We start from the raw sequence: 27,076 nt of genomic DNA, 5'->3' as shown, positions 1-27,076 counted from the left end.
AGCTGTGCCTGAAATAGTCCAGGGTCTGGAGGTCTTCCCCATCGGTAGCCCCTGACAAGACAACCTCCTCCAATCGAGGTGGGGGATGCCTGGGGAACATCACGTTTTCAAATGGCCCTGAATCCAGTTCAGAGTCAGGGAGGCAGCTGGCATGAAAAGAGTTTATTGGGGGAGCCCCGGAAAGGGAAAGGGATGGGGGGGGGGAGAGGGCTGGAGTGTGGGAACTCTGCCCTATTCTCTTCAGGAACTAGAGCAAATGGGGCGCTGTCGGACAGTGCCTGTGGAGGGTTCAGAGCTGCCCACGGTTTCCGGGGCAAGGGCAGGGGCAGAAACAGGCAGGTTGGCCTCCGTCAGCAGAGCTGCATCTTCCCAGGAGCCTGAACCTGGGCCAGGGGAAGGAGAAACGAAATCCCAAATGGGAAATTCCAGACCAGGGGCTCCTGCCCCTACCCAACCCAACGTGGCCTTCTCCCTAGCCACAGGCCAACCCCAGTCCACCCAGGTCCCGCTGCAGAGTGCCCCTCACCGTCACTGGCCTCGGGCTCTAGCTCCTCCTCGCCACTCAGGGGCTGTTGATCTGGTTTCTCCTCCTCAGACAGCTGGCCTTCTGCAGCCCCAGGGGGAGGGCAGAGGTCAGTCTGGAGGAGGCTGAAGGGGAGGGCTGAGAGGAGTCAGGAAGGAGGTCGGGCTGCTGCACCTTACCTGGCTCCGAGGGATCTGCACGGCTCTCACTATCCTCTGTAATGGGTGACAGCTGAGGGGACTCCTCCTGGCCTTGGGGCCCTGTGCCTCCAAAGGGGGTAGAGGACAGGGCAGGGCTAGGGCAGCTGCGCCTGGACGGCAGTGCCAATTTCACCCCATTCAGCCTTTGCCTTGACCTTCAGCTTGGTATGTGAGCACCTAAAGCCTCATACTGGACGGCGCAGGAGCCTCCTCACCCAGCCCCCAGCCATCACCTTTACCTGGCTGATGGGCAGAGATCCTCCGCTGGACTTCCTTGTGGGACCTGTCTCTGTTTCGGATGTTTACCTGTAGGGGGGGAAACTCCTGAGCAGCAAGGACTGCCTTCCCTCACCAGTGATCAGGGCCCTTCAGCCCCAGCCCCCAACATGCTCCTGCCCACTCCCCAAAGAAGGATCGTGACGGGGAGAGGAAAGGGGTCCTTTGCGACCTGCAGAGAGAGGCGGTGTCGGGGCCAGATGCCCCGCCACACCCACTGCATGTAGCTGAAAAGCACGATGACGCTGAGGAAGGTGAAGTTGCTGGCGACACCAACGAAAGCGCAGGTCATCGGGAAGTTGTACAGCAGGTACCTGAAGCAGGAAGCAGAGACAGGAGGGGAGTAGCAGGTACCAGGGAGTACCAGCCTTCTCATTTCCCAGAAGTAACTTCTAGGGCGATTCGCCAGTTTGGCTAGAGCTGGGCTGCATCCCCTGCCTCCACCCACTGAGCCGACGTGTTCAAGAGAGCAGTTCTCAACACTGACTGCACATGACCTTTCCCTGGGGTGCTTTCAAAAGGTCTGACGGCCTGGTATGACCCTAACAAATCCTGGTCTTGGGGTGGGGCCCAGGCATCAGTGTCTTTTAAAGTTCCCCAGGGACCTGATACGCTGACGTGCAGCCAGGGTTGAGAGTCTGTGGCCTAAGTAAAACCCGTAAAAGCCGGCGCCTCTGCTTAGGACCCTCTTCACTTAAGGACGGCCCCACGAGAGCTGCCCAGGTCACGGCGGCGCTTCCCCACCTGAGCCCAGTGAAGTGGGCGTGGATGCGGAGGTAGGCTCCGTACAGCTGGACGCGCTTGCTGTGGATCTCGATGACGGCTCCGGTGGTCGGCACATACTGCGGGCGGGTGGGCAGTGGTGGCAGCACATCAGGCCAGGATCCTGCCGCTGTCACTCTTACCAACCTGAGGCCCGCTTCCAGCCTCTACTGCTGTCCCTCCTGACCGAGCCCAGAAGCTCCTCAGGTAAAATCCTGGGCTTGTGGGGAGGGCTGTGTCCTAGTCCTCCTTCCCCCCTTACCGAGTTCTCCCTGTATTCTGGGTACAGCTCCACCTCCAGGACCTGCTTCTGCTCTGCAAAGCCAAACAGCAGGAGGCTAGAGAAGACCAGTGTGTCAAGCATCTGGAGCAGGTTTGAACGGTAATGCAGCATCACCTGCCAGGGCCAGGAGGGAGAGGCTGGGGACAGGGGCCCGCCCCTCCACCACCCCTGAGCAGGCCAGGAAGGCTGCTGCTTCCCCGGTCCCTGCTCCCTCACTCTCACTTCCTACCACGCCCCCAAAACCCAAGTCTTGACCCAACCGTCGCAAACACTTGAATGACATCCCTGCCCTGCCCTAGCCGGCTGCGTGTCCCTATTCCAATACAACAAAGCCCCCTTTTCTAAGAAACCCTCCTAGGTGAAGCCCCACACTGTCTCTGATCTACCTTCCCCCCCAATGGTTCTATAATCCAGAACAGACTGTATGTTCCAGTGTACCATCTGAAGCTTTTCCCCCATGTGGACATTCAGGGATTTGCTTCATGATATGGTTCTGTTGATAACTAAGAATGGAGTCTAACAGTTACTGAACACCCACTATTTCCTCATTGAATCCAAACTAGTCTTGTCATGAGGGAGTTACTACTATATTCACTTATAGTACTTCATAACTAAGGGGTTAAGTAAATTGCCCCTCAGCTAGCATGTTTCTGAGTGAGGATTTGAGGCCAGGCTTGCCTGGCTCCACAGAAGCCCCCGTTTTCAGGGTGGCTCTACTCTTCAGACTTTACCCCAAAGCTGGCCATGCTCATCAGATGTTAGGGGGTGTTTGTCTGGTGTGGTAAACTGACACCTCTTGCCTATCCTGATGTGTCTGTGACTTCAGAGCTAGGATGTTTTCTCCTGAAGCCCTACCCAGACAGTCTGACATCTGTCATCGTTCTCCACACCCTCCTAGACAGGCCAGGAAGGAACACTCACGGAGCGTGAAGAGGTGGAGATGATTCGGCCGCCTCTGGTGTAGCATGAAATGGTGACCAAGAACATGCCCAAATCTTGATTCACAGGAGACTCTGGCAGCTCAAGCTCTAAGGTAACGCGGTACGGCTGTCCATACATCAGCACCTGCCCAACGTAGCCCCATCTCTTTAAAAAAATTTTTTTTAAATTGCGCTGCCCCATACCACCTCCCCCCCTTCCCCTCGAAACACTCTGCCACAACCCTCTGCTCTCTAAACAGGCCTCTCAATCTCTCTGGTCCCAAGAAAGTGCTGCCCCCTTCTGGTGGCTGGATCCCTCCCACTTCAGTATCCTGTCTGCTCTACCGAATCGCTCTATTCGAGAAAGGCTGTGTCACATTTCTCTTCCAAAAGTGAACCGTCACGTTGCCAACTGGGCCATCTGTGACTCAGGTCTCTCTGTCCCCGTGAGGCCATCCCCCCGGACCCAGCCTACCTTCACTTACATTATTAATTAACCGAGTGCCAGAAGTGCTCACCATCTCCCTAGCCAGCTGTCGCACAGTCACTGTCACTCAAGACCATCTTACGTCATTCTGGGTCCTTTATCTTGGTTCTGTTGGTAGAACCCTGAGACTCACACAGGAAGGCTTCTTCACTGGGATTAACCTCAAGAGATTGAAGATGTGCCACCAAACATACCCTAGTTTTCCTGACTGTTCCTATGTTCCTCGAATCCTACATTCAGCTATGCTTGTCCTACGCGTGACCCCCTCAGGGTGATACATAAGGATCACAGCGGTGATGGTAAAGCTTCTGGTTTTAACCAAAGAGGGAGTGGATTAAAAAAAAAAAGAAGTTGAAAAAAACTTTCCCCTAACCCTAATAGTGTACTAGCTCCAAAATCTAGATATGGCTATGAGGGTACTTTGAGCATTTTATCCGTAGGGTAATAGCTGAAAAACCACTGATCGAAGTCTTTCTTTATACAGATTCTTATTTTCGGTCTGAATTACGTCTTGACAAAAATGGATTCCATGAGATTCCTACCCCCCTGTAGAGGCCAGATGAATCTAAGCCAGTTGCTTCACTGAATTCTTTGAAACATTAAAATAGGTAGTTCTCTGAGTGGGCAGGACGGAAACGGGGAGTGACTGCTAGGTAGTGGGTATGGGTTTCTTTCTGCGGTGATGAACATGTTCTAAAATTGATTGTGGTGATGGTTGCTCATCTCTGAATATACTAAAAACGACTGAACTGTACATTTTGAAGGGCAACTTGTACACTATGTGAATTATACCTCAATAAAGATTTATATATATATATTTTTTTCTTTTTAAACCAGTAATTATGTCATCTCCTCCAAGGGCATCCACAAAATCTAATACCAGAATCTTGTGAATGAGTCCTGCCTTTGTTCGCATGTGTCTGCCTGATGGGCAGGTTCTCCCTCTCCTCTGTTCCCACGCAGCATTCACCCTTCCTTAAAAGGCCCACTTTGAGCCTCACCATCTCCATAGTCTCACACCTGTCTAATTCTTCACAAATTCTTCTGAAATGCAGAATCTGCATCTTTGCTACTTAATGCAATGCAAAGATTTCTGTCAATCCTGTGAGCTCCTTGAAAGTAGGACCACATCTTCTATTTCTAAACAAGGTGTTACACACAGAGAAGACCCATTATTTCATGCATTCACTCAAGAATGCTCACTAGAAATGAATGAAATGATCAATCTGGCCTCACCCTTCATCCTTCCATTCCTTCCTCATCCAGCAGCCTGGTACCCGATTGTTTTAGGCTCCTTGCGTCACCAACCATTATGATCTACAACGGGCAGCCACACAAATGCATGCAGCATCCCAGGTGCAAATGTACTGTGGCTTTGTTTCTATTCCCCTCTCAATATATTCCATTTATTATTATTATTAAGCCACAAAAACACATTGAACCAATGTTTTTACAGAACATTCTATAATAATCTCCAAGTTACTTTCCTGAGTAGCAGAACTAAAATGATAATCCTGTCTTGCAATGCCCAACATTCCACTTCACCAGTTTTTTTTTTTTTTTTTTGGCCACACTGTGAAGCTGCCCCAGGGATTGAACCTGGACTCTCGGCAGTCAAAGTGTGGAGTCCTAACGACTGGACCGCCAGGGAATTCCCTTCCCCACTTCACCACTTTGAAATCTCCATTTGGGATCCACTCATCCCACCTGGTAAGCTTTCTGGATAGTGTTACCCTGGCAGTAAACTGGAAGATGTCACAGGAGACAGGATACACAGTCTCCCAGGTTATTTGTATTGTCAACCCCAGGGGGCCCCAGACTCTACAGCTTACACTCCTCCCTTCAGAGTGACCATTTATTTCTATCCTGTGTTTATCTTTAGGTCAGTATCCTCCCAAGTACAATTTTTGAAAAATCATTTTCAAATGGTGTTTAAACTCTTAATAAGTCTGATTTCTGATGACTTCTTATTACATTGCTGACAACTCAGAAAACTCTGGTGATCAGAAATGCTCCTGATCCTCCAGGATCCTTCTGAAGTGTTCTGGGATCCTACCCTTTTTCAGAGCCTCCAGCAGCTTGCCTAATAGAGAAGGATGCATTCCCATTCTGCATTCCCCAGGGTTTCCAGGTTTGTTGAAGGCATACTGGCATTTGGCCAGTCCTCTGGCACAGTACCCTTTGTAATGGCAGGTTACACATATCTGTCAACGGTTTCATAATTTAACATACTTACAAAACTCTTGGGTGGATCCCATCCTAGTTCTGTGAGATAGCTGATCTGTTAATTTAGGTTCATTTAGATCTAAAATACACCTTATCTAGTAGATATGGCCTGGCTGAAACAATTTAAGAAGGAGGAAAGAATAATCCACACAATTCATTTGGACTTTAATTTTTCTTTAACCTCCCTTTTCCCTGAAAGCCTTCCTTTTAGTCTCTATTACTCGGTCCCTGACATCCAGGTCTTCCTCAAGCCTTCCTGTTTCAAGTCATCAAAGCTCTAATGAAACCTCTCTTCAGCTCCCATACTCACCCGATCACGTCCACCCTTAGCCAGTGAGACATTGGCAACAGGGAAGGAGCAGAGTAAGGAGGCGGAGGAATCACAGTCGGTCCTAAATGAGAATGGGGATGATACTCTGCTAAGTTACAGAGTCTGCCTTACTTGTCCACACACCTCCTTGGCCCCTAGGGCTCCCTTTCCTATCCCCCATCCCTTCTCCCAGAATGGGCACGCTTCTCTGTTATAGAGACAGACGGAGAAGAAATGCAGCCAGGAGATTCAAGACAACAGATTGAGTCTTTAATTCTCTTCCTGCTACTTCCATTTATTTCCTTTCATTAGAGCAGACATTCTTAAATGGGAACCTATGGACACTTAGTTGAATAGTTTCGGACTTAAGTCTTTCTAAAGACTCACCTGGGGAGCTGATAAAAATGCAAATCCCTGGGTCCCACTCCTCCAAATTCTGATTTAGGAATTCTGGTCTGGGGCCTAGTTTGAGAAAACTCCTCCAAAGGGAGCCACAGATGATTTTAAGAGGCTCATGAACCCTTTGAATTGTAGGCAAAATTGCACATGGGCATATATATAGGTTTTTATGGCAGGAAGGGCCATAGCTTTCATAAGCTGAACCTGGGCCAGGGGCCAGGCCATCATGCCTCTTAAAAGTTTAAGCACGGCTTCCCTGGTGGCGCAGTGGTTAGGAGTCCGCCTGCTAATGCAGGGGACACGGGTTCGAGCCCTGGTCCGGGAGGATCCCACATGCCGCGGAGCAACTGAGCCCGTGTGCCACAACTCCTGAGCCTGCGCTCTTGAGCCTGTGAGCCACAACTACTGAAGCCCATGTGCCACAACTACTGAGGCTTGCGTGCCTAGATCTTGTGCTCCACAACAAGAGAAGCCACTGCAGTGAAGAGCCCTCGCACCGCAACGAAGAGTGGCCCCCGCTCGCTGCAACTAGAGAAAGCCAGCACACAGCAACGGAAGACCCAACGCAGCCAATAAATAAATTAATTAATTAAATAAAATAAAATAAATAAAAGTTTAAGCAGCTCTGCCTTAGAAATTACAGCTCATGACCACGGACTCAGGACAGGGAAAAAAAAAAAAAAAAACTTTGGACCACTGATAATAGTGCCCTTGTCAGCACCGCTTGATTGGTCCTGTAGTCATTGTTAAAAGAAGGGGAGACGGGCTTCCCTGGTGGCGCAGTGGTTGAGAGTCCGCCTGCCAATGCAGGGGACGCGGGTTCGTGCCCCGGTCCGGGAAGATCCCACATGCCGCAGAGCGGCTGGGCCCGTGAGCCATGGCCGCTGAGCCTGTGCGTCCAGAGCCTGTGCTCCGCAACGGGAGAGGCCACAATGGTGAGAGGCCTGCGTACCGCAAAAAAAATAAAATAAATAAAATAAAAAAGAAGGGGAGGGAATTTGGCAGGGTTTGTAAAATGGGAAGGAATTGAGGCCCCAGGCAAGAAGTAGGGAAGTAGGACTCTGGGAGTTTATGCACCCAGACACCCTGTGTTTCCATAAATTCTCTTGCAGCAGACTATCCGGGAGTGGGAAGAAGTCATGTAAAAGGCAAACTACTGCTTTCCTAATACCTCCTCTACTGAAGGCCAGATTAGTTCTGAGATGACCCAAGGAGTTGGGTTGGCTCAAAAGTCTACAGTGGCCCTGAGAGAGGTCTGATCCAGCCTAAATTGAACTGACCCTCATAATGACAATCTAGGAGAGGGATTTTTTTTTTCTTCTTTTTAACCAGATTCCAGTAACCAGAGACAGGACTAGGACCCTAGAGCTCTACAAGCCCAGACCTGCCCCAACCTTGGGCTATAAATCAGTATAAGCACACTGGGCTCAAGTGTCCTCCTCCGTAAATAAGGGGGTTGACCTGAATAAGCTCCAAGGGTCCTTGCAGCAATTCTCTCACTGGATTCGTCTACTTTGATAGAAGACCCCTCTCACCTGTAGTAGAAATGCACGGGGCTGAGGTGGCTGACTGTCGGCATGTAGGAATAGTAGAAGGAGCCATAGAGGAAGACAGACACCCAGAGCAGGAGCAGGATGGTACAGAAGAGCACCCCGAACTGCAGGAGCAGCTTGCGGGCACGGCCTGCCAGGACGTGGCCCATCTCCTGGGCCCACAGTAAGGCAGGTACTGGTGGGTCATTGACCATGATGGGGAGTGCAGGGGGTCTGGCCCCGGGTTCAGGCCTTGAGTTCCTAGGTGCTCTGCCACCTGGACGCCACCCCTGGCCATGGGATGAAGCAGCTGGTGGTTCCTGGAAAAAGACAGAGAAGGGGAAAGAATGGCTCTTTTCACGGGGGAGGTGGGGACAAAAAGGACAAGCTTACCGGACTGGCTTTGAGGAACCAGAGATAGCAAGACATAGCAAAGTCTTTGTTTCATATGGCCTTTCTCCAATTGATTGCGTTTCTCAGCCAATTATCCCTTCCTTTCCTCCACTGTGCTCTCTCCACCACCTGTGCTAGAGTTCCTCAGCTGAACCCATTCTCGGGTCACCTGATTCTGGGACAGCCACCTTGACGGGCATTCATAGTAATACGTAACATACAGAGGATGAGCACCTTAAAATTCTTCCAAGGCGGTTTTACACACACGATGACACGATTCCACACTGCGAGGTGGCTGCACGGAGAGCACGCGCGACTTGCCTAAGGTCGCACAGCCGGACTCAAAGCCAGCAACCTCAGCGCAGCCACAATTCCCTACCGAGCTTCTCCTCTCCTCCTGGAGCTGCAGTCGCTCTCAGACAGGGCCGCGCCCCACTCCGGGCAGGGCGTCCTACAGCCAACGGCCGCTCCCCGCCAGCTCCCTCTGGCTCGGCGGTGGGCGCAGCGCCCGGAGCCCCCACCCAACCGCAGCAACACAGAAACCTGCCAGCGGGCCGCCACAGGGATGCAGACTCACCAGCCGCGCACCGCTCGGGCAACCGCGAGAAAGCACTTCCGCCTCCCGGGGAAGTCCCTCCCCCTCCCGGGGAAGTCCCTCCCCCTTTCGTCGGCCCCCCCCCCTTTGTAGCACTGGGGGCGGGGCTCGTCTGGGGCGGGGCCCGGTACAGGGGGCGGGGCCTTCCGGGCCGCCAAGTTCCTATCTCCTCGCGCCCGGCACTGTCCGTTCCTGCGGTCCGTTACCCTCCGGATACCAAAACCAAAGGGGACAGGCGCCTCCCTCCAGGCCCCAAGATATGCTCCAGATATGAGTCAGCAGGATCCCTCAGCCCTCCCCTCGAGGCCGCAATCACGGCCCTCCGCCCACACCTTCACTATCCGCCATTTAACCCCCGAAGAGGGGGAGAGGCGGGTATCCAGCTGGCGCTGATTTTCATTGCCCACAGCTCCTTGGATCCGTGGGCTTCCAAGGCAGAGAGCATTCGCCCCGAGAACGTTGCAATCTGCGGGTACCTGTGCATCTTGCGCGTTGCGCCAGCGGGCTGGCTGTCCCCTATTCACAAGAGCGGTAGCATTTCAGGCCCGTGTTTTGTCTCCAGCTTTTACGATGCGTGATCGACCTCCTCCGACCCTAACTAGACTTTCCCTCAGAGTCCCCACAGCGCATTATCTAGACTAGGTTTTGGCGGGTGGCATTTCTATTTTGTATATGTCTATTCACCCCAAATAAGATCCCTCAGAAGGATCAGTGTTGTGTACATCTTTGCGTACATCTCACAGCACCAAGCACAACACTGCAGACGTGGGAGGCAATCTCAAGCCAATACACACACACACCCAGGAATCCCATCTATTTCCAGAAACACCCACCGACTCTCCCCTCTACCTCGTCTTTGCCCGATTCTTTGATCTGATCTCTGCATGCCACTCTTTCCCCAGCTGCTCCTTCTTCTCTTTGGTCTGCCATTTCTTTAGACATCTTCCTGATGGACCTCGCTGCCCCTGGATCTTCTGCTCGAGTACTTGTAGCTAGAACGTTAAAGTGGTGATCTAGAAGCTGATACCTGTAGCTCATCACATTTTCCAGGATATGGGGAATGGAGGGTCCCTGGGAGAGAAGTGAAGATTCAGGTGTTAAACGCTGTGTCAGAGTAGAGGTAGGAGGGATGGAGGGGGCGACTGCCCAGCTGATGTCAGATTTTCAAATGAGCAGGGTCTCACGCAGTCAGTACTGACTCCACTGCAGGGGCTGTCACAGGTCCAGACCACCCCATTTGAGGGGGGAATCTACCTGGGACTCAGCTACTTCCAGCTCCTTTGGGGAGGTCTCTAGCCCAGACTCTGAATGCCTGCAATGGGGGAGGGGCAGGTAGTGAGACAGTAACAGTGGGGGCGTGCACAGGGGCTGCAGGCAGCAGCCAGGCTCCCCCACTGGCCAGACAGTTGGTATGTGCCAGGATCTGAGCAGCTCCTTCTAGCATCCTTCATCTTTCAGGTAACAGCCAGTGCTGGAGCTGCAAAAACTGGGACCAGCCCTCCACTGGCCTCTGACTTGACCCTCCCCAGTGGCCTTGTGCTGCTGCGTCAGATATTCTCAGCTGCAACTCCCTGCAAGGTGGGGCACCCATCTCAGGCAGAAGGTTTTGGTGCACCCCACGATCCTTCTCCCCAGGACTGTCGCTGCCCGTGGCCTCAGGTGAGTAGCGAGCATCCTGCTTTTCTCCCTTTGGGGCTCAAGGGGGCAGGTGGGGGTTCAGTACTCTCCTCATTAGGGCGGGCCTCTTTCTAGTTGTGGTTTTCAGAGCTGGGAACACACATAACTTGAGGGCTCGGAAGCCTTAAATCATTTATATGTTTAATGATCTGTGGCCCAGGCCATGTAGGAGTTTGGGGAGCATCTCATCCCACTTCTCCATTTCCTTAGCTGAGGAAGACAGGAATGGGAAAGACCACGGAGGTTGGGGATAAGAGGGGAATAAAATATTGGGGCATATGACCCGGCCTTGTAAAGGTTGATGAGGAGTAAGCACAGAGGGGGGCCTTCAGCTGAGATTGTGCAGGGCCCCCTATCATGCTCTGAGCTCTCTTCTCCAGGATGAAAGGGGAGACCCCTGTGAACAGCACTATGAGTATTGGGCAAGCCCGCAAGATGGTGGAACAGCTTAAGATTGAAGCCAGCTTGTGCCGGATAAAGGTGGGTGGGGCCCTGGATCCCATTAGTTGGCAGCCTGTATCGTAGGTTCCCAAACCTCAGGATAAGAGATGCTTTCTTTCATTGACTCCTTGAGATCACAGGAGGAGTCTTGGGATCTGTAAGGAGAGCTGGCCCCAGGTCTCTGTGGGTGATGAGGGAAGAGAAGACTGTCTTAAGGAGCCCTAGAGACGGCAAAAGATTTTCCATTTGGGGAGGGAGGCTGCAGTCCATTTCAGGGTTTCTGGCTAACAGTTCCCCTCCTGGCTGTGCCCCAGGTGTCCAAGGCAGCAGCAGACCTGATGACTTATTGTGATGCCCACGCCTGTGAGGATCCCCTCATCACCCCTGTGCCCACTTCGGAGAACCCTTTCCGGGAGAAGAAATTCTTCTGTGCCCTCCTCTGAGCTGCCCTGTCCCTCCTCACAACTCTTCACCTTTCCCTCTCCCGGGCCCTTCCTCATTTATGTCAGGAACTGTGGTGAGCCCACTAGGGTCCCTGCATCCCATCCGTAGCCCTTTCCCAACCCTGTGAGGTTAGCTGAAGCACAAGGCCCTCCCTCACCTATCTGCCGACCCCATTTCCTCGCCCACTGAGGCGGACCCAAAGCACCCCGTGACTCGGGGCACCCTTAGCTCCACCCACAGAAGGGCTGTCAGACTCTGCCAGCGTCCTGCCCGCTTCCCTCTGTGACCCGCTCAGACAATGGAGAGAGGGATGGGCTGGGTGCTGGCTCTCAGTCTCACCTGGAACTATTGGAAGTGTAAAGCCATTTGAAGAATAAAGTCATCCAGAGTCTCAGAGGACAGTTCCTGTGTTACCGTTCTTGGGGGATAGGATCAGTCAATAGATTTGGGAGTGGGTGCGGCAGGTGGAAAAGCTTGCCATAACCAGGGAACAGGGCCAGTCAAAGCGGGTTAGACATTGTCTAGGATCGGAGATCCACCGGGTTAGGGTGGATGGCGGGCATGAGAGAACGTCTCAAGTGGAAGAATTAAGTTACAGACAGACACTCAGAGGCTACGGAGAGCATACACACACACACACACACGAGTGCAATGAAGACGAGTGAAAATGAAAACAGACCTAACGGGGTGGACTTAGGAAGGGCTTCCGAAGGGCACTCGCAGACAGGAGGTACCCAGTGAGAGGGGAGGAGCTTGGTTCCAGTTCCTGGGAAGGGGCCGTTTTACTTCTAAGATGGCGACGCCCACAGCAGGTCTCCGTTCAAGATGGCCGCCGCCAAGGGGATCCGCACCAATATGGCCGCCGCATGTCACAACGTTTCACCGTACAGGGCTTCTCGGCTGGGCCCATACTTAAAATGGCGGCCCCAGGCATCCAGAGTTCTCAATATGGTCCCTTCCGTGCTCATCTGTCTCAAAATGGCTGCTCCTTCCCTCGTCAACTCGATACCCACTCCTACCCACCCCGGAGGCCGGAAGCCGACGTCCACCCGATCGAGGTGAAGGCACACTGGTGGCTATAGCCAAGGATCATGGGACAAGGGGGTCCCAGCAAGCACGCCTGCAGTAGGCGCCGGTCGTGTGGAACTTATGAGAGAACCTAGGTCTCTGTTATCTTGCCTAGTAGAGACTCCCTTGGAGCGGAAACATAAGTGTGAGGACAATACCCGGCGCCGTTCGGCTCGGGGCGCTGTTCCTTGGTCGCTTCCTGTTCTCCCTAGGAGTTGGATAAGCCCTTAGTTGTTCAGTTTGGGCTTCCTGTTAGAACTGGGGCTTGCTGTTCTCCCACTTCCCATTCAGGCCCCTTCTGTCACATCCGCCAGGAGCAGTGTCCCCGCCCCTGGTGCGCCTACCACCCCTAGTAGTGGTCCAGCAAGCTGCCCGGCCAGAGGTTTGTCTCACGAGCGCCTCCCGGACTCAAACTTGGCGGAGGTTTATAAAGCCCCAGCATACCTTTCCAGAAGCCGTTACCTTCCAAGGGAAAGAAAGACACATACGGAGGTGGGACCAGGGCCAAGGCAGAGAAAGTAAGTCTCAGGAGGTCTGCTCCTCATGGGTTGTCAAGATTCCCCACCCCCTACCCAGTGACACATGCTTCCCGGGGCAAGCCTGGGTCATGCTTTGTCCTGGGATACACTTGCGGGTAGGGTCGGCTGCCGGAGGCTGCCTTGCAGAAGGGGGTGACCTATATTAGAGACAGCACATCGCCCCCAGCTTCCCCACACCTTCACACAGGAAGACAGCAGGGGAGGGGGACAAAGAGGAAACCAAAGGAATAAAGGGGGTTCTAGCAGGAACTGAACTTAAGTTTCCTATGGACGTCTCCACAGGCTCCAGGAGTACTCAGTGAACTTGAGGCACCTTCAGGAATAGCAGCTTCCCCGCTGTTGATGAATTCCTGAGCCCTAATAGGCCCTGGAGATATTTAATTCCCTCATCCTGGAGAGGAAGAAACCAAGGAAAGTAACCTGGCTGCCCTCCTGAAGTGGGGACCTACCCCCATTCTGTTCAGGAGCCTGCTTAGTTCTTAGTGCCCGTTGACTCCTCTAAGGATCAAGTCTGTTTAATCCCTGCATCCTGTCAGTGTCTGGCATATGACAGGCATTCAGATATCCAACGATTGTACTATACATGCTTAAATGGCAAGCAGGGCATAGAAAGCACTAAAAGAATCTTTCTCTTTTCCTAAGGTATTACAGTGTTGGGCAAATTCCAGAGGGGTAAGTGAAAATGCCCACATCAGCTCAGACTTGGTAAGAAGTCAGAAGTGCTCAATAAATGTAATCTTGATATTAGGTTATTTTAAAAAAAAAAAAAAGCAACCTCTGCTCAGTTTTTCTACACATTCAATTTTCATACTCATCAGATTAGGGGTGAATGGCTGCAGCCCTTGCTGGGGGCAAAGGGGGGTGTCTAGAGGTTACTAGAGACAAGGCATGAGCTATAAATAACCATTTTAAATTATTAGCTGTAACACTGAGTAACTTTAAATACCCTAGAGAATGGGCAGACACTGAAATCAAGGATAGCCTTTGGGCCCAAAGCTGTAAGCCCCTGGGGTGGGAATCTCTATCATGTACAGTGGGAGGAGTTAGAGCAGTAACTATACCTGGGTCACCACTACTTCAAAACACTAGATGTCATAAGCCTGTGGGAGCCCAGCCTTAATAAGTCCTTGACCATTTATCAGAAGTTACAATCAATATCCGTTCGGTGCTAGTAATGCAGTAGTGCTTTTGTCAAAGTTACCTTCTCATTCTACGTAGTCACTAGGAAAGAATCCCCATCAAACATCTTCTGTTGAATAAGTAGGCTTTTCCTCTTATGTGGTAATTACGAATAAACTTAATCTGGCTCCTAAATGGAACCCTACATTTAACTTCAAGCATCCAACTGGTTTTAGTATAGGCCAAATACACAGAGGTCATGGTTATCATTTATTTTCTTCTACTCCAACGGCTCAAGCAAGCACTTAAGTAAGCCAACAAACCCCGAGTGACCCCGAGTGAAGGTATGGCTGGTTCCCAAGTGAAAGCATGGCAGAATAGGAAGGGAGAAAAGCCATGAAAGAGGAAAGCCAACCTTGGTTGGAACCCAGTACAACTTGAGGAGCAGCATCAGAAATAAAGCCCCCAATGACACACTCTACCCAGTCAGTGCAGCGACAGGAGAGAGGGTGAATTCAATCCAAATGGTTATTTATTCTAAAACTGGAAGCTACCGTGCCTACATTTTTGCCATAATGTTGTAATGAGAACAGGGGAGGAAAAAGTTACAGATGTAAACAATGACACAGTTACATTTTTTTTAAATGGTAAAACCCTTTTTTACTGGCCACTTCCAAGAATGCTTTACAGGTTGTGCAATAACATTTACAGGCTCCATGTGGTGTTTGTTTTTCTCACAAGCTTTTCCGTCTACAACTACAACAGACGTCTGATAAAACACTAAACAAGTCTTCTAAGGAAAACAAGGGTAGGGATCCCGCCTGTTAATCCACATTTTCCCCCTTAACATTGTTTTTTCATAATAAAAAAAGACAGAAACAAAACCCAGACATCTACTGTTGTTGCGAGTGATCTCTTGGACTAAACCGACAAGGACGTGGCAGTTTCACTCTCCACCCACCTAGAAAAAGCTTTTTTTAAAAAAAAAAATGACTTTCTAGTGTCAAAAATTAACAGCAAGTACCTCCCCTCCCCCCAAAAAAACCCAAAGCGGCTTAAGCTTTGTCCCCCTGGTCCTGAGGGCCTAGCATCCCCGAACTGTGTTGTAGACTATAAAAAGATGCTATTTGCTGGAGAACTAAACGTTTGAATAGGGGTGGCAGCTTCTGCCTCAGAGTCAATTTTCTGTTATAATCTTGCCCTAAGGGAATCTCTTTGGGCTCCAGTTTCTACCTCCTCCTTTTTACCTCCCTGACACTATGAGCAAAACTTTCTCAAAAACTCCCCTTAATGATAATAAAAAGTTAGTGGGTTACAGAAAAATTCATGCAATCACTTCACCCACTGCCACACACAAATCCATTTGACGGCACCACAGAAAAAGCAGGTGCCCAGAGAAAGGACATCATTTTGAGCAAGCAAACGTATTGCCTACCAGCCCCCATTCCAGCCTCCGGGTCAGAGGTCCTTGTGGAGCAGAAGGGCGACTAGAGGGCCAGGACGAGGGCCTGCGCACCCTCCTGGGCACGGCAGTAACCGTGGGAGAGGGGGAGAGAGGTCAAATCTCAGCACAAAATTTTCAACAGAGGACTGCCCAGGTAAGGAAATGGAAGTGAAGTACCTTCTAGTAGCACAACCCAGGGCTCCCCTTGCCAGGAAGTGCAGCAATGTGTGGTGTTCGCTGAGTAAGCTCTTGGCTGACACAATGCTGAGCAGGAAGGTGAATGAAAACTGAAGCTCAGTATTGAAAGAGCATTCCCATAATCCACCTGTATTCTTGAACCCACAACCTGAAGCTGTCTGTCAAGAACTGGGAGGGTGCTGGTAAAGTTACAAAACAGTAACTCTCCCGACTGAAGTCTCTTGGCTAGAGGCCTCTCTGGGACACACAGGGAAGGCACCCCAGGAGGAATCCTGTTTCAACAAGTCGGGAAGGGGTGCTCTCTTTCATGCACACGCTGCACACGCTCACATTCATGCTCTTCCCAAGTTCCAGCAGCCCCACGGAGCTGCCTCCCACCCCCCACCCTCCCCTTTTCTATTCACTCTCTATCTGTGTATCAAAAAAGCCAGCAGGGCCCCGGCCCTCCACACTGTAGAAAATAGCTGCTATTCTCAGCGCCTGGGCCTGGTAGCCCACACCACAGGATTCACCTATATACATATCCTGCTGCAGTGAAATGAATCCTGCTTCGTTTCTGTGTGAGCTGAAACCCTGAGAAACGTTCCTTCTCTTGAACTATAAGAGGACAGATTCTCTAACAGAGATGATTTCAGAGACTTCCCACCTGTCTCAACCTTGGAAGACAGAGAGTAGAGACTGGCAAATCACAGTCTTCAGGCTGAGGGCTGCAACCCCAACTCTTCCCCCGGATTTTACGGAAATCCATTAACAGACACAGAGAGGCTGCAAGCTATTCTGCTCTGCAATCAGGAACAGTCCCCACGCCTCCTTGGCGTGGGGATCCTATAACAGAACCGCCCAACTGGTGGTCTCCATGCCTCAGCCAAACAGCACAAAGGCACAGGAACGTGGAGACAGGGACACTATGGCCTCCCAGCCCACCAGACCAGATATCCCAAGAGGGAAAGGTCGGTAAAGAAAATACAAACGGTTAGTTGGTGCAAGTGATTGATAAGAGCTGATCGTTTATTTTCACTGCCCCAGTCACAAGCTCTCCCTCTGTCCCCGCTCCTGCCTGTATGGAGAGTGCCCTCACACGCCTCCCCACCCGCTCCGCACTACCTCGACATCACTCTCCCTTACTCGGCTGCCAGTCCAGCTGCCTCAGAATGTCAGAAGGGTGACATTTTCAGTTCTTTTCCTGTCTGACTGCAGGGTACAGGACAGGCAGCCCTAAGTGCTGCTTTCTGAGCAAATGGTTTTTTGATTACAAATATCTAACTAGGTTTGAAATGTTTTATAGAATAAGACAATATTCTTTTCAACAAACTTTAAAAAAAAATGTACAGTTTTGTTGTTTGTTTCCACCCCCTCCCCCCCCGCTTGCGCACCCTCCCCCCACCGCCCCTCCCCGGCAGCTCAGCCCCACCCCGGCAGCCCCTGTTTTCCTTGGTTGTGTTTTGGGGGGTGCTTGGCACCCCCAGAGATTCAGCTTCATGGCTGACAGGCGACAATGGCAGGGGCTTCACCGATACCCTTGGTAACCGTAGTAGTTCCTGTAGTATCGGTCTCTGTCCTGGGGATGGTGGTAGTAGTAATTCTGCCACTAGAAGAAAGGGGAAACTCCATCACCTGGAGCCACAGCTGGCTAAGGATGGAGAGGCACGACACTCATCCCTTTGGCCCTGCCCCCCTTCATCTCTCTATCCCCAGATGATACTTACATCCCGACTGTATTGTCTGTAATAGTCTCTGTATCTGTTGTACTCATAATCTCGCCCATAGAACCGATCGTAGTCTCCCCTGTATCGATCGTAGAAGTTACGGTAACCCTGAGAAAGGAGAAGGAGAAAGAGCGAAGATGTATGGGCTTTCAGCATCACAAGCCACTGCTATCCCCCGTCTTAAATGAGACACATCTTCACTTGATATTATAAACAAGCTTAACCTTCCCAGGATAAAGTCTTCCAGAGGAACAAATTAAATGGGCAAAACCCTAAGCCCTGAGAAAACAGCCCAAACCACTCTGCTCCCCCAAGCCAATAGGAATGGCTATCACGGCCCAGAGGGAGGAGCAGAAGGAGAGCTGCACTCACCCCTCTGTTTCCAGACTGCCCCCAGTACTGCTGCCCGTAGGCCCGGTTGTCGTAGCCTCGGCGCTGCCCGCCCACTGGAAGAGAAATGGAGAGCGCGCTCAGACAGCTGGCATGGGGTCCTGGCTCCACATCTGAGTGGAAATCAAAAAGTCGGAGCCAAAGGCAATTCTGGGGGAATAGGAGGCCTGCTTCTGCCAGGCTCACACAATGTTAATTAAAGCACCAGCCAGGATCTTTTAAAAAGTCTGAGGTGGGGGAGGGCAGAGGAATAGAGACACAAGAAAACCAAGCCACCTTGGTTTCACCTTTTGAAGCTCCCCAATTCCTGCAAAACATTTAAGATGCCAAAAGGATACATGGCAGAGTTAGAAACATGAGTAAAAACTGCCATTCGTAGAGCCACAGACTTTCAGCCCTGGAAGGGATCCTGGATATCATATAACCCAGACCCATCATTTTATACAAATGAACAAAGTCTAAATGATAAGCTCTTCCAGGGTAGGAACTGTTGGTATTCCCACTGCCCAGCACAGAGCAGGCACTCAAAAAGTTTGTTGACTTACACTTATAATTACACACACACACACACACACACACACACACACATTTTTAATGCACAGTGAATGCACACTGTGGCGGGGGGTGTTAACTGACAAACTAGACATTCAGGAGGGAAATTAATTCCACTAATAAGCTAACTTACTGTCTAACCCCCCCCCCCAGATTACTGAATAATGCATTCACTTTCTGCTCTATACAGTTGGGTTGATCCAATAGACAAAGTAGCAAGGAAAAAGATAAGAATCTGATTTCACTGCACAAATCCTTCAAATAAACTACAATAGTGAATGGGGAGTCCACATGTAAAAATGAAAACTAGATAAATGAACAGGCTCAAGCATTGCTTTTCAAGGAAACAAATATTTTTGTTGAAAAATAACTACCTTTTGTTGAAGGATTATGGAAAAAGCACAAGAAGCTGGGAGTAAAGATCACAGGAAGAAATAAGCTCCGTAAGAAGGGGCTTCCTTATTGTTGGTGACCTGACTTGGTTTGCCTGCCCTTTCCTTGTGGGTCCTGCTGCACTCAGCACAGAGAACAGACTTGAGGCTCGGGCTGGCAGGTCCCCAGGACTCACCGTAGCCTTGGCCTCTGCTTCGGTTCTGCCGGTTTCGCTTGTTTCGATTGTTTCGGCGGTTTGTCCGCTTCTCGGAGGGCGGCAGCAGCTTCCTTGCCTCCTCCCTGTACTTAGTGACAATGGGCTGAGCTTCCTCCTTCTCCAGCTCCCCGTATGTCACCTCATCCATATAGTCGCATTTTTCAGGCAGAGAGAAGTTGGCTGTAAGAGTAAGAGAGAAGCTTGTGGGCCTCCAAGTACGTAGACGGGTAAGATCTCATGATGAAAACCCCACTACAAGAATAGGATTTTCTAAGCCTCATGTACTAATGCACAGAAGTGTGCTGGGTTCACTCTATGGGTTTTCCCTAAACTGTAACAGCCCCAGGCAAAGGGCTATCTGCAAACTGTAGATTTACAAGTTCTCAAGTGATCCATAATAAATTAAGAGTGAACTGGGTTAAGGTTTCTTATCAGGACAGAAGCAGGCAGCCAGAGGCTAAAAGTAACTGAGAAACTTTTGGTGTTGGTTAGATAAGAAATACACTTTTAAAGAGACTCAAGAAGAAACTGACCCCAGCCTAAAGGCACTTACTCATCTATACAAGAAAAACAGTTAACAAGAGTACGGGGTCCTCATTAAAACCACCTGTGTATGATGGGCCAGCACACTTGCCAGTCTCTAGACATCAAGTTCAGAGGCTGAGTCCCCGCAGAATTCAGTTCAATGAGGCTCTCCTGATTCTGAGATGAATCCAGTTAGCCCTCCGTTTTATAAAACTGAACTAAGTTCCTCCAAGTGCTTGAGTACCGGTATGGACTGGCCTAGTTCATTCTAAGTAAACTTGGAGAATCCAGCTCTTAAATGTGTAACCAGCTCCCATGCCTGGGCATTATCAGAATTCAAAGAGCCAGTAGTTGACAGCTCAGGTGGGATGTCAGGCGCTGAAGGCAGCAAGGGGAAAAACCAAACTCTGAGGTGAACAGCACAAAACTAGATCAATCAAGATAGTTAATTTTGCCTTCTAGGGAACCTTGCTGTAAGGCTTTGTACCACGCGTATCAAAAACCAAAACAAACAAACAACAAAAATAAAAAACAGGCCTAATGTGATACTAGAAATCAAAATATACTGATGAGATCATTCACTCCAACCACTACCATTTTAATTTGAACCACAAGCATGGCCCATCTCTAGAAGATAAATTCGGTGAAGGCAGAGCTTCATTTCATTCATTCTTTCCCTATGTCTAGAACAGTACTGGACAAATAGTAGACACTTTAAGTACTTACTAAATGAATAACTGACTCGTTGAAGCCTCTGCCTTAAGGCTATCATCCTGTGATCTATCACCATTTCTCTTTTTGTATTTTATCAGAATGAATCAAGGAGTTATTGCTTCACCATTCACTCTGCTCATTCATTAATCTTCAAGTGATCACACCCATTAATTTATTCCACAGATTTACACTTTACATGTGGAGAATCCTCCAGGTGCTAAGAGGCTCCAGTGAGGTGTGCATGGACCAAGGACAGGACCCCTAACTTGTAGAGTTTAGCCCACCTTTCATCTCCAGCATTATAGACTCAGGCACATCATCTCCCTCCACTTCCTTCCTTAGCTCCAGCCTCTTCTTCCAGTCCTCCTCATTAGGGACGACCACCACCACTTTCCGAGAGAAAGTCTTAAACAGCAATAGCTTCCGCCGTTGGCCAGAGTTGTACACGTTACACTAGGAACAAGAGGAGTAATAGACGTTTTAGGAATAAAAATTAAACACTAATTCAACCAACAATTACTGAGCATCTTTCACAAGTGAGGCACTAGATTAGGGGTCTTATTTACACAATCTCTTTGAATTCTTCAAAAGCTACATGATGTTATCCTGTTTTACACAACATGAAAATTGAGACTCAGAGAGGCCAAGACTTGTCCAAGGTCACAAACCTAGTAAGTGGTGGAGCCATGAATCCAAAGCTCCAACGCTCTTTCCATTGCCTCTAGAATGTGTTTTACAGTCTGGGTCCATACACTCTCTGGTAAAAACACTAAGAGTTGTATCTCTGAGCTCAAAACACATTACAACCGTAACACAACCACTTAGTCATAATCAGGTAACCTGATTCTGTTACTTAATTCAGTCTTTCTCTATATATGCACCCTATTTTGACTCTGAGCAATTTTTTTTTAAAGGGATTTAAAAAAATAGTATTTATTTTGGCTGTGCCGGGTCTTAGTTGCAGCATGCACGCGGGATCTAGTTCCCTGACTAGGGATTGAACCCAGGCCCCCTGCATTGGGAGCACGGAGTCTTACCCACTGAACCACCAGCAAAGTCCCTGAGCAATTTTATCAGATTAAATGGATACCAAATCTTTTATCTTTGGACCTATTGTTAAATTAGGTTTCTTTTGAATGTTTGAACAATACCTGATCAAGAATGAAGTTCCTCTTTGTCCGGGAAGCAATCTGGACCAGCTTACTAAGGCACTGGGAGGCTTGCTGAACTAAAAGGTCTCGGCTTTTGGGGTCCATCTGTGGCTCCTCGAGCCCCTTCATCTAATGAGTTTGAGAAGAAGAGAAACACAAGGAGTTACACACTAAGTTAAAGCCCAAGAATCACTGGTAAATGCCACACCACCACCACATCAGTTCACTGACATTGCTCAGTGCTGTGAATGTTGTCCATTTCCTACAGAACTCATTTCCAGTCTCAATCTGGATAAACTCCAGACTTTACCAGCTTTCACATTTGACAACACAGCAAAGGAAAAGAAAAAAATCTACCATAAACACATACTGAGAACGCATTTCTTTATTTGTGGGGCCCTTGTTCTCAGACACCTGAAAGACCAACTCCACTGGGAAAAGATTATATCAATTTCTTGGTACCTCAAGAGCTAACATCACAGCTGACTAACCCCTCCCAGCAACTCACCCTCATTTGATTGAGCACAGTCTCAGCTCCCAGGACATTGTATCTTTTCTCAGGGTTTTCTTTTGCGTATTTCAGTGCCCACTGGGTCTTTCCAGATCCAGGCAGTCCCACCATCAGAATCACCTGCAAGTAAACAGAACCAGGAATGCTATAAAAAATAAGTGAGGGTCATGTTTACAAAGCCCAATTTAAGAACATCCTCCCCTTCCCCCAGCTGGGTAAAGTTTTCAGAAGAAAAGCGACCCACCCACCATTCCAAGCATGAGCACCAAGGTTCTGCACACTCTCCAGCATACCTCACACTCCTCTATGGTCTTGGGAGGGACCGCAGTGCGCACGCGCTCCTCCACAGGCACGGCATGGATGAACACAAACTCTTCTGGCGGTGGGAAGAAGGGCTCCTCCTTCTGACCAAAATTTAATTCTACAACACAATTTTTGCAGAGGACATGGGGTAGGAGGGCCCGGTCAGCCAGGGATTCCTTGTTGATACGGAATGCCACGCCAAGGTCTTCTCCATTCTTGGAAAAGGAAAGTTCTACTTCTTCAGCCTCAAAATTCTACAACGACGAAAGACAAGAGCATTTATGGGCACACAGAGCTTGAGGTTGATTAATCTTATAATTTAATCTTTTTTTCTCTACTCCAACTGCTGTACTAAACAACTATGTGAGCAATGCATCAAAGGCAGAAAAGACAGCAGTCGATGGGAAGCAAATTGATCCCTAGTGCCCTCTATTTACTCCTTGCTACAAATCTACAACTTTCAGGAGCACTTACAGCAAAGCAGCCAATGACATCACTCTCCCCAAAAGTCTGGCCAAATTCCTCAAACTGCCCATTCTCTGCCTTGAGTCCTCGTCCATCGAAACCATACGAGAATTCATCCTCACCTAGAATAATCAGCAAATTAGTTACCTACACACAAACCTCCCACAGAGCAGCAAACATTAAAATGATTATGTTAAAAATAACTTTACCAAGCTGTGGATGGGAAAAATCAACAGACCATCCAACTCGAAGGAGAGAAACCTCTGTGCAGCCTTCTTTCATTGGGAGATTCTGGGTTACCTGGCCAAGTCAGGAAAGGAACTTTCAGATACTCGAGCAAAGTCTGAGTTAGACAAGATTTTGATACAAACCGAAAACGACAACTATCACAACTCAACGTCAGAAAAACAACTGTCAATAAACTTAAACCAAAGCCATGAGGGTCAATTTCTCGGTTACTGGCGCTACGGTTGTCATTCAAGCGTGGTGCCTTTTTCTGCACTAATAAAATACTGGTGGGCAGTAAACTACTATGTACTGGAGCCCACTACATAGTAGTCTAATGACTAATTTAATAAATGAACGGTCCTAATGAGCTGTACACACTACCTTGGCCTCAAAGCAGACTTTCCCCTTTGTCACTCCATAAGTACTTCTTGCCCCGGACCAAAGGGTGGGGAACTTCTCTGAGAAAAGCGGCTGCCCTCCATAGCGGTCTTTGCTCACTTGAAAATGGAGATCCGAGGTATCTGTTAAGAAAGAAGCGATCTGTTTACTCCAATGCCCAACACTTGAAGCCACCAATAGAACACAAGTATACCCAGTTCTCAAGAATGGATACAAAGTTTAAATCTTTTCAAAGCTGCAGGCCATGAAGTTTTAATCTCCAAAATCACTTTTGATTGGTTTAAAACCTCAACCTGTCTGCCTTATACATACACGTGTCCAGGTTCACAAGAGTCTGATCCTCTTCCTCATCTTTTGCCTCTTCTTCCGGGGGTGGTGGAGACTTTGAACTATACATATGAGAGAAAAGCAAATACAGTGTAACCAAAGTCCTCTAATTGGAGAGGTGTCTGCATGACATCAGGTCTGTTTATCAGCAAATATAAACTTCCAGCAGACAGCTTCTTTCAACAAATGTGAAAAGGGCAACAGGAGCTCTCAGGGTAGATTTAATCTAAAACTTAGGCCTGTAAAAACCTATTCCATTTTTAATCCACCCCTCTTTCCAGACTCTCCAATCAACATCAGGTATACCAAAATCAGAGCAGACACTCCCTTCAATGAAAGGGACTATTTCCCTCACCGGCTGTGGTAAGCCTCCTCTCGGAATTCATAGTAAGCTCGGCCATGTTCATCCTTCTCATCCCGCTGTCTCTTTACCCCCCGCCGCTCACCATCTGAGCCTGCCGGTTTTGACTTTTCACTATCTTGGTCATCTCCTACAAAAAGGAGGGAAAGAAAATCAGCAGTTTTCATACTGGAGTGTAGAATAAGCTCAGAACCAACAGAAACTAAAGGAGGACCTGCATATCTGTCTAGTCAGAAGAGCCAGGTTTTTCCCATGGCATTCACAGAATGTTTTATTTCCAAAGATGATCATCTTCCTGTCATTGGCTGGGATTTTATTTTATTTTTTTTAAAAAAAGGGACATTATGGGCTAATTACAGTCAAGCAGTAGATTAAAAATTCGGCAATTTTTGCATTCTAAATTTATCTGCTTAAATCAGGTCAAACTTGCAGATTTTCCCACCAATATGACATAAAAGAAACATCCCATGAGTTTTTTAAAAACTTCATAGCTTAACTTCGATTCCTGACTATCAGATTTGGATTTAAGCTGGACACTTAATATATGTTTTCCAATACTTTTCCACAGGTTCATGTTACTGAAGCCTCAATTTTTTTTTTTTTAAGGGTTTGCCTTTCCAGCTTTGAAATGCACAGCCATCCACAGCTTTACTTACATAGCTAATGGACTATGGTGTATATACAGAGCTGTATTTTTATCACAGATTTTTACTGAAACTTGCAGGAGCAAACCATTAAGTCACAAGAGACCCACAAATAATACTGCATCTTTACTGCACATAATTTGGGGCAGAAAAGTGTTGTTATATATTTCGCAACACTCTTCACAAAAGGAGAAGAAAAACAATTTTTCCTTGGACTTTTTTGGTTTGTAACACTAAAGTTTTTAATAATAACTTCTTTAAAGAAGTCCTTTATCCCTCAACCTTTTTTATCTGCTATCTGGCGGTACACGTTAAGTCAAAGGTTATGTAATGGGATTTTTGTTCCAGAACATAGAACAATCTGCAAGTTGCATGTGACTGTTGTAGAACGGGTTCCAATTATACCATCATACCAAGCAGCAGCCTAAAAAATGTATTATAAAAGGAACTAAAGCAAGCCACTTCATATTAAGAATGGGAAGCAGCTCTAGTTTTCCTCCCTACTCTGACAAGACAGTTATGGATCAGCTCCAACCATCCAATTACTTCAAAGAGAGAAAGGTCACTAACTCCCTAGGGCAACTCTATACAGTCTCTTCCACAAGGTTACTCAATGGACCCACCAACAGCCCAACCATTTCAATTCAGGAAGTCAAGGACCCGAAATGTAAAAAGCTAGCTAAGTGTACAGCAAATATACAAATTTGCCCAACCATCTACTCAGATGAAAGATTAAAATTTAATTGTAAGAATTCAGGCAAGGTTAAACCCCTAGCCAAATAATGTTGATTAACGTTCTAAATGCTGTAGATTAAAATTTTTTCTTCCGTAGTTAACGATTAAACTTGACACCCTCACACCACAGGCTGCTGAAGCAGGAGCTGCTGCTAAAGCAGGAGCAATGTTAGATTTCCAGATTTTCGGTGTGGCTCAAACTCTAATATTGAGCTTTCGATGGAGCGAACTTTGACGAACTGAGCTTATTGCTTAATTTTATGGCGAAAAAGTCAACAGTCGGGCCGAAGCCTCCAACAGTCGGTCTGGCTGTCCGTGTAATCAACAATTCCTCAGTGCATTCTCGGTTTAGGAAAAGATAACCAGCACCGCGGAAGGCTGCTCCAACAGGTAGCTCATAAGCAGTTCGCAAGCAACATCGCTTACTTCCATCCACTACCACCAAGCAACCGAGTTAAGCAGGAACCTCCCGCCTGCAGAGAGTGGGGCCACCAGAGGTAGTCAAACCCCCCCAAAAGGTGGGTAGAGGACGAAAGCCACCTCCCCTGGGGAGTCCCACCGAATGGCGATGGGAATCGAACCCCGCGATGCAGGGCTTGGTGCTGGGTCAGGGGCGCACCCGCTCCGCTGCCAGCTCCTCACCCTGTTCCTCTGCGGCCTTGTCACCCGGCGCCTCGGATCCCGGCGTCTCGTCTCCGCTCCGATCCTCCGGCTCATCTTCCTCCCCCTTGTCGGTGCCCTGCTCTTCGCCACCGTTCACCCCACCTGACTCGGCTGTGGCCTCCTCCGCTGGTTTCTCGGAAGCATCGGGCTCGGCCGCGGCCTCCACGGCTGCCGCCTCCGGGGGCTCCGGCGGCGGCTGTGCGGCCTGGCCCGAGGCCTCGGCAGGGGGTGGCTCTTCGTCTTCGTCCTCAAGCAGCGCCTCCTCGTCCTCCTCCTCCTCCTCTTCGTCCTCCTCCTCGTCCCCGCCCGGGCCGCCGCCCGACGCGGCCACAGGCCGAGGCTCCGCCTTGCAGGCCCCGCCGGGCCCGGCCCCGCCACCGCCGGCCTCGTCCTCGAGCATCTCGGCGTCCAGCGCCTCCTGCAGCCGCTGCGCCAGATCCACCTTGAGGCCGCGCGAGTCCAGGCCGCGCCGCTGCAGCTCCGACCGCAGCTCGGTCACTTTCAGCCGCTTCACCTCCATCGCCGCCGCCGCCTCCTCCGCCTCCCGCCGCCTCCTCCCCTGAGAGCCGTCGACCGAGCCCGACCGCGCAGGCGCCGCCGCCGCCCGCCTCCGCCTCACGCGCCAGCACTGAGCCCGCGCGAGCGAGCGCACGCACGTAGGCACGCAGGCAGAAGGCCGCACGCAGCCTCCGCTACGTAGTGTTTGTTTCTCGCCCTTCCTCCCTCCCCCTTTCGGCCCTCGGAGCCCAAAACAACGCAGCAGGGAGCTGCTTCCTCTCCAGCCCCCTTGGTTCCCCTGCCGCGGGCGGGTGGGCGCGCGCCGAGGACGGTGGACTTCCCTCTCTTTACCTCCCGCCCCCTCTCACCCCCTGGGCCAATCGCCGCCAGCGGCTTCACGGCGCAGTCGCACCGGAGCCGGAGACGGGAAAGGCTGGCTTCAGCTCAAGTGCCTCGTAGTACCGAGGCGTGTGCGCACC

The 27,076-nt window shown here is 49.7% G+C and overlaps 3 protein-coding genes across 14 annotated transcripts; 1 reads left to right on the top strand and 2 right to left on the bottom strand.

Moving 5' to 3' along the window:
- Positions 1-147: 147 nt before the first annotated feature.
- On the bottom strand, positions 148-11,946 carry BSCL2 (BSCL2 lipid droplet biogenesis associated, seipin). Of its 10 annotated transcripts, none has more exons than XM_033414760.2 (13): positions 11,808-11,943; positions 11,119-11,205; positions 9,756-9,977; positions 7,922-8,238; positions 5,988-6,069; positions 2,966-3,130; positions 2,024-2,158; positions 1,744-1,841; positions 1,172-1,313; positions 963-1,029; positions 703-789; positions 527-607; positions 195-383 (listed from the first exon to the last, which is right to left on the bottom strand). In XM_033414760.2, the coding sequence occupies exons 2-13, from the start codon at positions 11,143-11,145 to the stop codon at positions 241-243; spliced, it is 1,566 nt and encodes a 521-aa protein (XP_033270651.1). In that variant the 5' UTR covers positions 11,146-11,205; positions 11,808-11,943; the 3' UTR covers positions 195-240. The 10 variants fall into 10 exon arrangements, with proteins under 10 accessions (XP_049569343.1, XP_033270651.1, XP_049569339.1 ...); XM_049713382.1 differs by having other exon boundaries at positions 703-783; XM_049713386.1 differs by having other exon boundaries at positions 148-607; positions 703-783; positions 2,966-3,109.
- GNG3 (G protein subunit gamma 3) lies at positions 9,072-11,864 on the top strand. Of its 2 annotated transcripts, none has more exons than XM_004264227.4 (4): positions 9,072-9,378; positions 10,365-10,565; positions 10,964-11,063; positions 11,339-11,864. In XM_004264227.4, the coding sequence occupies exons 3-4, from the start codon at positions 10,965-10,967 to the stop codon at positions 11,465-11,467; spliced, it is 228 nt and encodes a 75-aa protein (XP_004264275.1). In that variant the 5' UTR covers positions 9,072-9,378; positions 10,365-10,565; position 10,964; the 3' UTR covers positions 11,468-11,864. The 2 variants fall into 2 exon arrangements, with proteins under 2 accessions (XP_004264275.1, XP_049569354.1); XM_049713397.1 differs by having other exon boundaries at positions 9,072-9,437.
- A 2,762-nt stretch (positions 11,947-14,708) lies between the features above and the next one.
- On the bottom strand, positions 14,709-27,038 carry HNRNPUL2 (heterogeneous nuclear ribonucleoprotein U like 2). Of its 2 annotated transcripts, XM_004264225.4 has the most exons (14): positions 26,079-27,038; positions 24,052-24,187; positions 23,682-23,758; positions 23,352-23,491; positions 22,952-23,042; positions 22,752-22,864; positions 22,268-22,531; positions 21,972-22,094; positions 21,464-21,592; positions 20,597-20,765; positions 19,053-19,253; positions 17,915-17,988; positions 17,543-17,650; positions 14,709-17,424 (listed from the first exon to the last, which is right to left on the bottom strand). In XM_004264225.4, exons 1-14 carry the CDS (start codon positions 26,617-26,619, stop codon positions 17,344-17,346), a joined length of 2,247 nt encoding a protein of 748 aa, XP_004264273.1. In that variant the 5' UTR covers positions 26,620-27,038; the 3' UTR covers positions 14,709-17,343. The 2 variants fall into 2 exon arrangements, 1 of the variants encoding a protein (XP_004264273.1); XR_004479527.2 differs by lacking the exon at positions 17,915-17,988 and having other exon boundaries at positions 17,289-17,424.
- Positions 27,039-27,076: the final 38 nt, after the last annotated feature.

Source organism: Orcinus orca, chromosome 8 (assembly GCF_937001465.1).
Source record: "Orcinus orca chromosome 8, mOrcOrc1.1, whole genome shotgun sequence".
Lineage (NCBI taxonomy): Eukaryota > Metazoa > Chordata > Mammalia > Artiodactyla > Delphinidae > Orcinus > Orcinus orca.
This window is presented reverse-complemented; position numbering and strand designations above follow the sequence as displayed.

Excerpts from the sequence above, each read along its gene's own strand:
- HNRNPUL2 (XM_004264225.4), bottom strand. The coding sequence starts at position 26,619 with ATGGAGGTGAAGCGGCTGAAAGTGACCGAGCTGCGGTCGGAGCTGCAG. Across the intron at positions 20,766-21,463 it reads GGAACTTCATTCTTGATCAG|TGTAACGTGTACAACTCTGG; the intron begins GTATTGTTCAAA and ends TCTTGTTCCTAG. Across the intron at positions 17,651-17,914 it reads GGCAGTCTGGAAACAGAGGG|GGTTACCGTAACTTCTACGA; the intron begins GTGAGTGCAGCT and ends CTCCTTTCTCAG.
- BSCL2 (XM_033414760.2), bottom strand. The coding sequence starts at position 11,145 with ATGAAAGAAAGCATCTCTTATCCTGAG. Across the intron at positions 3,131-5,987 it reads CTAAGGGTGGACGTGATCGG|AGATGGGGCTACGTTGGGCA; the intron begins GTGAGTATGGGA and ends ATTTTTTTAAAG. Across the intron at positions 384-526 it reads AGAGCCCGAGGCCAGTGACG|GTTCAGGCTCCTGGGAAGAT; the intron begins GTGAGGGGCACT and ends CCCCTGGCCCAG.
- GNG3 (XM_004264227.4), top strand. The coding sequence starts at position 10,965 with ATGAAAGGGGAGACCCCTGTGAACAGCACTATGAGTATTGGGCAAGCC. Across the intron at positions 11,064-11,338 it reads CCAGCTTGTGCCGGATAAAG|GTGTCCAAGGCAGCAGCAGA; the intron begins GTGGGTGGGGCC and ends GCTGTGCCCCAG.